A 12,692-nucleotide genomic window follows, 5' to 3' on the forward strand; every position below is an offset into this window, starting at 1 on the left:
GGTTCCCTTCTGGACAAGCTCAGTGTAGTCCTTGCTGGGCCAGGGAAGCTCCTCCTACCTCCACCCACTATATATCAATCCCAACGACTGGAAAAATAGAACTAAAAAGCATATTTTCTACTAATGGTGGAAGCACCAACACTCCATAGCTTTCAGTATTAGCTAAAAACAAATCCCTTTTCTGGGCCTAATTATAAGGATAAATCTGAAAGTTCGAGGTGGCTGGGAAAAAAGCATATTCTACTAGCCACATAGTACACAGAATCCGAATGAGAACAGTACCTTATGGAGTTATGAGTAATACAAGAAAACTGGGTAATGAACATGTGGCTCTACGTTACCATTAATGAGGCCCTTAAAAGCCAGAATGCTATCAGTAAGGGGGAGCACCTCAAAGACAAGTGATAGGAACAATCATCTTTTTTACTCCCCCAGGTCACTCTTAGCTTTGAAGAATCAAAACAGAGCAAAGGTATACCTCAGAGAGAAACCATTCAATGTGGAGAATTTGCTGCCTTTCCAATGTAGTCATATCATTCAAACAGACCTGCCTGTCTTAGAGGAAGGCTGCTGCGTGAAGACCGAGAGCACAAGTCCTCTAGCTGCCTGCCAGAGAGAGGTGCCTTGGTCTAGGCAGTACTAGGACGAGGGTCAAGAGAAGGATTTTTTTCAATGCCCCAAACGTGAAAAGGAAGCACTGAGTATGAACAAGGGACACTTTCGGAACTGACCAAGAATGAGGAAACAATGCTGAGGAAGAACTGCAAGAGGGCTCCAAGACCAGAGAGCAGCAGGGATTGCCGGGTCAGGGCTAAGAACCAAGGCCAGCGTCCTTTGAGGAACATTTGAACAGAGCCCCCACTCCACCATGTTCTAGGCAATGCTAATACTCCATCATTGTCATGGGCGTGAAATCATACACATAGGCTCTTGCCCTCAGTGAAAGCACGGATGGGACATTATTTCTTGCTACCTCAGCCTCTTTAAGGCCTAGCGCTGCCATTTCTTCAGCGAAGAACTTCTTTCGAAAAGCAATGAGAATGCAGGCAGAATATGAATAAAGCCTAAATGGTGGCTCAGACTCGTCAGTGTCCTTTAGGAAATTTCTCACTGCCCAGAGGTGTTTTTTTTATTCTGGCAACTCTTCATTGTAATGGATGGTTTGGTGTCGCTTGCCAAGCGCCTCTGGCACAGGCTGGGAAGACGATACCAAGAACTTGCCAAGTGCCAGATGCCTTCTGCAGAATGTCAGGCGTGACAGAAACAGGAGGAAGCCAGAGGCCAGGGTGGGGGTGTACAGGGAGGGCAAGAAGGGGAGGGGGGCTATTGCACACCAATCCCAAGAGACGCATGTTTGCAGTATACTCTGGGGCAGACAGAGGAGCAGCGGACTACTTGGTGTGGCACAATACAGCCAGCAGATCCACTGAACCCGTGCACAGCACCACAGGGATGGATACGAGGAGAGCTATTCTCCAAGTTTTTTGTGGAAATGACAACATTGACAAAGAGAGTGATGTGTGTCATCAAATGAGCTTTAATGTCTCCCTCTCACAGCATGATAGTATTGTTTCAACTGGAACTAGCACACGGCTTCCACAGCTGACTTCCTGTGAGGACGGAGGCTGGCAGGCCCCTGGCTGCTGGAGCAGCCCCAGGCCTCAGCTCGGTCCAAACACCCACATCTGCCGCAGCTCACCCGCTCTGGAGTTCTGGAAGTGACAGTGTCGATTCTGTGAGAACCAAGTACTTTAGACACTGTTCTACCTCGGTACGAACTGCTCCCTTCACCAGCCCTCAGCTCTGTGAGGTCCGAGGGAGCACACCGCCGTTGCAAGGCCAAAATCTATCATCGCAGGTTTGAATCCTCTGTTTTATAACTTCTTCAGACATCTTAGATGCGTGAGCCAGGCTAACAATGGGACCTGCCCCACCCAGAGTGCTCTTGGAAGTCCTATCCAAGCCGGCACAAGTGAGCATCCTGCCCAGTGGCTCCCTTCTATGCCCAATACAGGAGGGTAGTTCCACAGAACTGGTTAGAAGTGAAGACGGACAGGAGCTCATCTGCTTTCTGTATCTAGTCAGTGCTTGTCTTGATGGCTTTCTCTCTTTCTTCCATTAACAAGCACTTCTGCACATACACACAACTCTAGAAGGATCCTCCTAGCTGAAGACTATGGAAATATTTTCTGAATTCATAGAACTATCCCCTTTGTTGAGTGATGTTCAAACCACAGACTGGTCTCTGCCTTCCCAGATATCTTCCCGTTGCTTGGCTTCCAGTCGTTTTCTCTCTGGAAGTAAGGACAGTGTTAGAAGTGAGAGTACCCTTCATACCACCAGGTATTCCCTTTCATCCAAATTATAAGCAAACTTTAATCACGAGACAAGGATTTCCTGGTCTTCTTGTACCTGATTCCAACAGTTAATATTTTTAACTTTCCAAGTGTTTTTTAAGTGGAAATAATGTGACTAGTACTTTATAATAAAGAGAAAGATCTAGAGCTAATAGAAATAAAAAAAGTCTGTGGAGTGGGGTGCCTGGGTGGTTCAGCAGGCTGTGTTCAACTCTTAATCTCAGGGTTGTGAGTTCAACCCACTTACTGGGTTCCACAATCCAGTCTTGCTGATAATGTATTTATTTTAATTCTACTTCTCAACTGTGTTAGTGGTTACACATAATTGCCTGTTATTCCCACTTCACTTATCTTTAAAAATATTCAACAGGGATAGAGAATATGTTTCAATATTCTTCTGCCTTCTTGTGCAAATGGAAATGGTAGCCATTTGGCTTTAGTTATATCTCCCTATTACAGTCTCACAGAAAAAATATTTCAGAGGCAAATCAAATTTCAGTATTTTCAGAACACTTTCAGGAGTCAAAAATCTTCTGGTGGGGTGCCTGGGTGACTCAGTGGGTTGAAGCCTCTGCCTTCGGCTCAGATCATGATCCCAGGGTCCTGGGATCGAGCCCCGCATCAGGCTCTCTGCTCAGCAGGGAGCCTGTTTCCCCTCCTTCTCTCTCTGCCTGTTTGTGATCTCTGTCAAATAAATAAATAAAAATCTTAAAAAAAAAAAATTTTCTGGACTGCACAATTCCCACCTGGAAAAATGACCACATATAATCAAGAGAAACAAAGAAATATTTCTAAAACCAAAACAAAATCACAAATCTAGGCAATCCATCTTCAATTTGTAACAGAGAAGCTTAGTTTCCATATAATACTTTTACCAAAACCTGAGACAATACAAACTACACATGATCTGGTGACGCAAGCACTCTGTGAAGTACCACCATACGAGCTCTAATTTCATGGCTAGTCATTCATCACCTTTACAATGAAATGTACATGATAAGCCTAAGTGCTTCCTGTTAAGGACTATTATTTCAGATAGTGCCTGTAAAAGATTTTGAAAGTCATGACCCAGGAAAATTATTAGAGAAATCAAGGGGAGTTTAGAGTTAACACTTGCTATGTTGACATACCTTTCCAAATCAGGATAATCCCTTACAAAATTCCTTTACTAAATATTTGACTGTACTTTAAGGGCAAAGAACTTGGTCAGGAAGTTGACTGGCACTTGGAAATGTGAGAAAGAGAAATTCACTGCTATTTGGGCACCACCTTGTGGCATTATCTGAATATAGCAGCAAAATTCTAACTTAAGAGACAAACCGGGGGAGGTCCAGTGGGGGGGTGGTCGGCAATTCAAAACTGAAGGCTAATTAATTCAATGCCTTGTGACTTGGCTTTAAGATAGGCTTGAACTGGGATTGGGATTCTCCAGGGAGACAGCAGTAAGGAAAACTGGCTTCTCTAAAGGTAAATGCAATGTTGGATGAGGGGTGCCTGGGTGGCTCAGTCAGTTAAGTGTCTGACTTCAGTTCAGGTCATGACCCCGGGGTCCTGGAATGTAGCCCCTCATCACAATCAGGATCCCTGCTCAGAGGGGAGTCTGCTACTCCTTCTCCTTTTTTTTTTTTTTTATTTGACACACAGAAAGAGAGCACAAGTAGGCAGAGAGACAGGCAGCGAGAGAGGGAAGCAGGCTCCCCGCTGAGCAGAGAGCCCAATGCGGGACTCGATCCCAGGACCCTGAGATCATGACCTGAGCCGTAAGCAGAGGTTTAACCCACTGAGCCACCCAGGCGCCCTACTCCTTCTCCTTTTGCTTGCGCTCTGTCTCTAGCTTTCTCTCTCTAATAAATAAAATCTTAAAAAAAAAAAAAAAAAAGCATCAGCAATGTCAGATGAAAGCCATCAAAAAGTGGTTCTGGATTCCTAGAAAAAGTGAAGAAACCAGGAAAGTGAAATACTAGAACTCAAATTTTTTAATAATAAGCTTAGAAATTTAAATCAGAAATGCTATCTGGGAAGTTCTAAGAAAAGAGATAGAGTAGAAGAATATAACTTCCCATAAACCACAAGTCCAAAATCAAAGCAGTTCTGAAAACAAAAAAATGTTTTTTAAAGTTTAGGGCCAAAGCTCACTTGGTGATAAAATACACTGGAAAAATAAGAGGCTACTTATAGTCTTACACATGTCATTTTATGGAACAGTCATACACTTTGTGGCAGAAATATTAATGTTAGTGTATTTGACTTTGGTGTTAGGTTATGTTGGATAACCATATTATCTTTCCAAAATTAGAAAAGTTTAGAATACTGAAACATTTTCTAGCCTGATGCTTTCTAATAAAAGATTATAGATCTCTACTGCCAAATATATGTAAATATAAGGGACAACTCCGGTGGTCAGCCATACCAGAAACCAGTGAAGACTGGGGTATGAACTGAGCACAAGGAAACGGTACTAATGTGAGGCACACATGCCAAAATTCAGAACACGAGTAGACGAGGGATTTTCAAAGAAGAAATGTAGGTATGAAGAGGCTAAGTGACTTGCCTAAGGTTACATAACCAGTGAAAAACTAAAGCTGGAACATGGATCCTTAATTCTTCAACCAGCATACTTTCTAGTGTCCTGACATCTGAAAATATGTATAAAAGGGAAAAATGAAAAAAAAAAATGTAGTCAGAAAGATAAGGAAGCATGTCATCCCTTTATTAAAAAGAGAAAGGAAAGCAGATAATAGCTGACAGACTGCATGAAAAAAGCTCCTGTTAACTTTACCTCCAACAATTAAAAAAAGTAAACTAAGTAAAGAGAAAGCGCAACCGCAGCCATAAGGACAAGGAGCTAATGGAAGAAGAAAAGAATCTGTATGAAATGATTTAACCTACAGCACACGGGGAGCGGGCCCTACAGACTGTCATTGCCCAGTATGAGAAACCAGCTGGCAGCAATGATTCTATTAAATGAGGCGACTGAATCACCACTTATCACTGAGGGAACAAAAAGGCCTGAAGATGAAAAAGAAGGGCCGATTTGGTGTCATTTCAAAAGAAAATAAAGAAAATGGATGTAAATTAACACTTTCAAAATCTACTTCTACACCTAAAAAAATAATGGAGAAAAAAATCATCACAAAATTCCCAGGCAGCTACCTATAGAGTAATAATCAACATGAAGACTGGAAGTACAAGTCTGGTCAAACTCATCTAATTGCCTTCTTTCATGGGTTGACAGAGCTGATAGATTAAGGAGAAGTAATTTAAGTAACCTCTTAATTTTAGCAAGGTTTTAGATTTTAGGCTTACCAGGTATTTATATAATCATTAGTATCCCGGGAAATAAATAGTCTGGATCACAGAAGTGTTAAGGGGGCATTTAACAGTGGAGAGAGGAATGTTCACCAATGTATTATTAAGTGTCAACACAAAGAACTAGGTGCTACTTATTTAGCAATAGTTGGTAAACTGGTCAGTTAATCCTAGGGTTAACATTTTCATCTCTGATTAGGTCAGGGATATAAGTTTACTAAATAGAAGGCAAAGGCAAAAATATGAGTAAATACTGCATCTCAGAGTAGATGATCACATAAAGATGAAAAGAGAAACGTGGTTAGAAATGAAGGGAATTTCACGTAAGGGAAGAAAAGACACAAAAAAAATGCCACACAACCCAGATTATGAGTCAGCAATGCAACAGAGTCCTTGAAGGCAGATAATAGAATGCTTAACCAGGATTTCAAAAGGTAGCAGTTGTGATTAAATTTTTTTTATTACAGTTGACTAAGTATTCTATAGGGATGATTTTACTTTTATATTCTTAGTGATTTAATTAAGCATACTAGGGGATCAAATCATTGTTTACTTACTTTGCCTTTTAGGCCTGTGACCCAAAACATGCCTTTTAGAACCAGCCAATTAATCATTTAGCCCCAAGAGTAAAATGGAAATAAGTTATGAAATAAAATTTTGGCAGGCTCTGAAAATCAGAGAGTACCTTATTCTGAGAAGCAATGATATCTTCTATCTCCAATTATAAGCGGGAATCAAGTGTTTAATAAATGAAACATGGGGAAATTTTACACATACTCCTGCGTCTGGTCTTTAAAAGTCAGTTTTATTGTTTTGTGTGAACCACTGGTTAAAAACATGATTAAGTCAAGTACAAAGGATCAAGGATGAACTATGCTTTGATTTCCTGCTCTCCGTGCAGCTCTGATTATGCACTCTGCTAGACTAAAAATCACTTCTCCCATGTTCTAAGACTCACACACTAAAGTTTTTATCCTCCAAATATACACACTATGATTTGCTTAAAATGATTTGGGTACTTCTTTTTTCTCAACTTGTCCCAGGGTAATGTTACTTTCTCAATCTCCTTTAAAGAAAAGGAAAAAACAACAAAAAAAACCTTTCTTACCTACTTTCTCTATTTATCTATTTACCTACCCACCTATTTATAAGTAGGTTCCATGCCCATTGTGGAGCCCAACACAGGACCTGAACTCACAACCCTGAGATCAAGACCTGTGCTGAGAGCAAGAGTCAGACACTTAACTGACTAAGCCACCCAGGCACCCCTGAATCCCCTTTTTAATTAAGGGCTAAAACATAGACTTCTTATCAAGAGTAAGAGGACCAAAGTAGGGTGAGGGAACTTACCAGGAAGTATTTAAACCTCAAAATCACAAATTCCAAATTCGTTAATTAGAAGGTTTTCACATGAAGTGTTTGACTCTGGGTTTTATAAAGAAAATTATAGAGGACTTGAAAAAGTTCAGAGTAGAATCACGAATGAAATAAGATTTATGAAGAAAAAGTGACCAATGTCTGTCATGCATTCTTCCGTCAATGAACATACACAATGAGTATCTTTTAATGAACCAGACACAATGCCAGACAGCAGAACTCCTCAAGTGGGGGTGGGCACAAAGCCTAGCTATTCTATAATACTATTTATAAAAGTACCTATATCAGGATGGCACAATGATTTCAATTTCCATGCTAATTCTGATCAAATGGCAGCGTTCAAGTCAAAACTCACAAAACACTGTCATGACTGATTAGCACTATTTGTCGCAGATGGGGAAGCTGCAGTACATACTTGTCTTCACTCTCATTTGAACACTAATTTTCTAAGAGTCACATAAACAGAAGTATCCTGAATTTGTAAAGCACCTTTCTAAATAAATGTTTTTACGTATTAACTTAGACTGTGCTCAAAAAATTCTCCAGGGTAAGTCAGGCATTCATTTTGCTTTGTTGGAAACTAGAGCACAGAGAGTATAAGAAACAAGCCCATGGCAACACAGCTGAAGTTAATGGCAAAACTCTATTACAGCCCAGGTTCCCTTATTCCTCAATAATCTGCTCTTGGCGTCTAAAGATTAGAACAGGATGGTGTCCACATGATCCCTATTTCCACAAAGGAAAAAAAGAAAAGGAAACTGGCTTAAACTATTATACAGATTTAAGTAAGACCCAGGGAAGAATTTTTTGACAGTGAAAGCTGCTTAAAAAAAAAAAAAAAGCCTGCCATATTTAACTTTCTAAAGACCTTAAAAATTCTTTTATTTTGTTTTCCCCTGGGAAAAAATGTTAATTACTCCAAAGATCTTCAAGAGGGATTATAGCAGTATAGAGAGAGCATGGGTTTTAATTAGAGAGGCCTTGGTTTAAATGCCTCCTATCAATTTACCAACTAGATAACTTTGGGCCACATAGTTAACTTCCCTGGGCCAGCTCGAAACTGGAGATACTGTCTTCCATCATGGGATTATCATAACTTACAACATTGCCTGGAGTTGTCTTCCCATCCTTCTAATCACAAAACCCCATCATGTTTTTAATCCTAAAATCTTCAGAACTAAAAACAAATAATCCAATTAAAAATGGGCAAAAGACTTGAACAGATATTTCTCCAAAGACAAAATATAGATAGGCAAAGACATGAAAAGATGCTCAACATCACTCAACCTCAGGGAAATACAAATCAAAACCACAATAAGACCATCTCATACCTGCCAGAATAGCTAAAATCAAAAAGCATAAAAAACTACACGTATTCTATCATACTCAAAGGGTCTGTCCAACAAGAAGACCTAACAATTTTAAATATCTATGCCCCTAACATGGGAGCAGCCAACTATATAAACCAATTAATAACAAAATCAAAGAAATACATCAAGAATAATACAATAATAGTAGGGGACTTTAACACTCCCCTCACTGAAATGGACAGATCATCTAAGCAAAAGGTCAACAAGGAAATAAAGGCCTTAAATGACACACCAGACCAGATGGACGTCACAGATATATTCCAACCAGGACATTCCATCCCAAAATAACAGAATACACATTCTTCTCTAGCGCACATGGAACATTCTCCAGAATAGACCACATCCTGGGTCATAAATCAGGTCTCAACCAGTATCAAAAGATTGGGATCATTCCTTGCATATTTTCATACCACAATGCTCTGAAGCTAGAACTCAATCACAAGAGGACATTGGGAAAGAACCCAAATACATGGGTCAACCAGGAAATTAAAGAAAAATTGAAAAAATTCATGGAAACAAATGACAATGAAAACACTATGGTTCAAAATCTGTGGGACACAACAAAGGCAGTCCTGAGAGGAAAATATATAGCAGTACAAGCCTTTCTCAAGAAACAAGAAAGGTCTCAAATACCTAACCCTACACCTAAAGGAGCTGGAGAAAGAACAACAAAGAAAGCCTGAACCCAAAAGGAGAAGAGAAATCATAAAAATGAGAGCAGAAATCAATGAAATAGAAACCAAAAAAAACAACAGAACATATCAACAAAACTAGGAGCTGGTTCTTTGAAAGAATTAATAAGATTGACAAATATCTGGCCAGACTTATCAAAAAGGAAAGAGAAAGAACCCAAATAAATAAAATCATGAATGAGAGAGGAGAGATCACAACAAACACCAAAGAAATACAAACAATTATAAGAACATACTATCAGCAACTCTACGCCAACAAATTTGACAATCTCGAAGAAATGGATACATTTCTAGAGACATATAAACCACCACAACAGAACCAGGAAGAAAAAGAAAACCTGAACGGACCCATAACCAGTTAGGAGATTGAAACAATCATCAAAAATCTCCAAACAAAAGTCCAGGGCCAGACGGCTTCCCAGTGGAATTCTACAAAACATTTAAAGAAGAATTAATTCCTATTTTCCTGAAACTGTTCCAAATAATAGAAATGGAAGGAAAACTTCAAAACTCATTTCAGCATCACCTTGATCCCAAAACCAGACAAGGATCCCATCAAAAAAGAGAATTACAGACCAATATCCTTGATGAACACAGATGTGAAAATTGTCACCAAAATACTGGCCAATAGGATCCAACAGTACATTAAAAGGATTATTCACCACGACCAAGTGGGATTTATTCCAGGGCTGCAAGGTTGGTTCAACATCTGCCAATCAATCAAGGTGATACAATACATTAATAAAAGAAAGAACAAGAACCATATGATACTCTCAATTAATGCTGAAAAAGCATTTGACAAAGTGCAGCATCCCTTCCCGATTAAAACTCTTCAAAGTGTAGGGATAGAGGGCACATACCTCAATATTATCAAAGCCATCTATGAAAAACCCAGTGCAAATATCATGCTCAATGGAGAAAAACTGGAAGCTTTTCCGCTAAGGGCAGGAACATGGAAGGGATGTCCATTATCACCACTGCTATTCAACATAGTACTAGAAGTCCTAGCCCCAGCAATCAGACAACAAGAAGAAATAAAAGGCATCCAAATCGGCAAAGAAGAAGTCAAACTATCACTCTTTGCAGATGATATGATACTATATGCGGAAAACCCAAAAAGACTCCACTCCAAAACTGCCAGAACTTGTACAGGAATTCAGTAAAGTGTCAGGATATAAAATCAATGCACAGAAATCAGTTGCATTTCTTTACACTAACAACAAGACAGAAGAAAGAGAAATTAAGGAGTCAATCCCATTTACAATTGCACCCCAAACCATAAGATACCTAGGAATAAACCTAACCAAAGACGCAAAGAATCTATACTCAGAAAACTATAAAGTACTCATGAAAGAAATTGAGGAAGACACAAAGCAATGGAAAAATGTTCCATGCTCCTGGATTGGAAGAATAAATATTGTGAAAATGTCTATTCTACCTAAAGCAATCTACACATTTAATGCAATCTCTATCAAAATACCATCCATTTTTTTTTTCAAAGAAATAGAACAAATAATCCTAAAATTTATATGGAACCAGAAAAGACCTCGAATAGCCAAAGGAATATTCAAAAAGAAAGCCAAAGTTGGTGGCATCACAATCCCAGACTCCAAGCTCTATTACAAAGCTGTCATCATCAAGACAGTATGGTACTGGCACAAAAACAGACACATAGATCAATGGAACAGAATAGAGAGCCCAGAAATAGACCCTCAACTCTACAGTCAACGAATCTTCAACAAAGCAGGAAGGAATGTCCAATGGAAAAAAGACAACCTCTTCAACAAATGGTGCTGGGAAAATTGGACAGCCACATGCATAAAAATGAAATTGGACTATTTCCTTACACCATACATGAAAATAGACTCAAAATGGATGAAGGACCTCAATGTGACAAAGGAATCCATCAAAATCCTTGAGGAGAACACAGGCAGCAACCTCTTTGACCTCAACCACAGCAACTTCTTCCTAGGAACATTGCCAAAGGCAACAGAAGCAAGGGCAAAAATGAACTATTGGGATTTCATCAAGATCAAAAGCTTTTGCACAGCAAAGGAAACAGTTAACAAAACCAAAAGACGACTGACAGAATGGGAGAAGATATTTGCAAACGACATATCAGATAAAGGGATTTTGGGTATCCAAAATCTATAAAGAGCTTATCAAACTCAACACCCAAAGAACAAATAATCCAATCAAAAATGGGCAGAGGACATGAACAGACATTTCTGCAAGGAAGACATCCAGATGGCCAACAGACACATGAAAAAGTGCTCCACATCACTCCGCATCAGGGAAATACAAATCAAAACCACAAAGAGATACCACCTCACACCAGTCAGAATGGCTAAAATGAACAAGTCAGGAAATGACAGATGCTGGCGAGGATGCGGAGAGAGGGGAGCCCTCCTACACTGTTGATGGAAATGCAAGCTGATGCAACCACTCTGGAAAACAGTGTGGAGGCTCCTCAAAAACCTGAAAATAGAGCTACCCTATGACCCAGCGATTGCACTACTGGGTATATATCCTAAGGATACAAACATGGTGCTCCGAAGGGGCACATGCACCCGAATGTTTATAGCAGCAATGTCCACAATAGCCAAACTATGGAAAGAACCTAGGTGTCCATCAAGAGATGAATGGATAAAGAAGATGTGGCATATATATATACACACACACATACACACAATGGAATACTATGCAACCATCAAAAGAAATGAAATCTTGCCATTTGCAATGACATGGATGGAACTAGAGGGTATTATGCTTAGTGAAATAAGTCACTCGGAGAAAGACAACTATCATGTGCTCTCCCTGATATGAGGAAGTGGAGATGCAATGTGGGGGGTTTGCGGGGTAGGAAAAGAAAAAATGAAAGAAGATGGGATTGGGGGGGTAGACAAACCATAAAAGACTCAATCTCAAAAAACAGACTGAGAGTTGCTGGGGGTAGGGGGGAAAGACGAGGGTGGTGGGGATATGGACATTGGGGAGGGTATGTGCTATGATGAGTGCTGTGAAATGTGTAAACCTGGCGATTCACAGACCTGTACCCCTGGGGATAAAAATATATTATATGTTTATTAAATAATTTAAAAATAAAAAACTACACGTGTTGGTAAGGATGTGGAGAAATAGGAACCCATGTGCACTGTTGGTGGGAATGCAAACTGGGGCAGCCACTATGGAAGACAGTGTGAAGATTCCTTGAAACATTAAAAATAGAACTACCATATGACCCAGTAATCACACAACTGGGTACTTACCCAAAGATTTTTAAAAAACACTAATTAGATAGGATACATGCACCCCTATGTTTACTGCAGCATTATTTACATTAGCCAAATTAAGAAGTAGCCCAAGCATCCATCAGTAGATGAATGGATAAAGAAGAGGTGATGTGTGTATATATATATATATATATACACACACACACACAATGGAGATTATTGAGCCATAAAAAAGGATGAAATCTTGCCATTTGCAACAACATGGATGGAGCTAGAGACTGTAATGTTCTAGCATTATTTCTGTAATGTAAAGCAGAAGAAAAGCATATGATTTTGCACTCATATGTGGAATTT

The 12,692-nt window shown here is 39.6% G+C and overlaps 1 protein-coding gene across 6 annotated transcripts in view; it reads right to left on the reverse strand.

The window, feature by feature from the left end:
* Positions 1-1,514: 1,514 nt before the first annotated feature.
* The window catches only part of R3HCC1L (R3H domain and coiled-coil containing 1 like), a 92,678-nt gene continuing 81,500 nt past the window's right edge, over positions 1,515-12,692 (reverse strand). For all 6 annotated transcript variants that reach the window (XM_013054656.2, XM_004749531.3, XM_004749530.3 and 3 more), the window contains one exon: positions 1,515-2,294. In XM_013054656.2, the coding sequence (XP_012910110.1) occupies positions 2,204-2,294 (91 nt within the window). In that variant the 3' untranslated portion in view covers positions 1,515-2,203. The remainder of the gene's footprint in view (positions 2,295-12,692) is intronic.

This window comes from Mustela putorius, unplaced genomic scaffold (genome assembly GCF_011764305.1).
Source record: "Mustela putorius furo isolate JIRA1106 unplaced genomic scaffold, ASM1176430v1.1 tig00003909_pilon_pilon_pilon, whole genome shotgun sequence".
NCBI classification, from domain to species: Eukaryota; Metazoa; Chordata; class Mammalia; order Carnivora; family Mustelidae; genus Mustela; species Mustela putorius.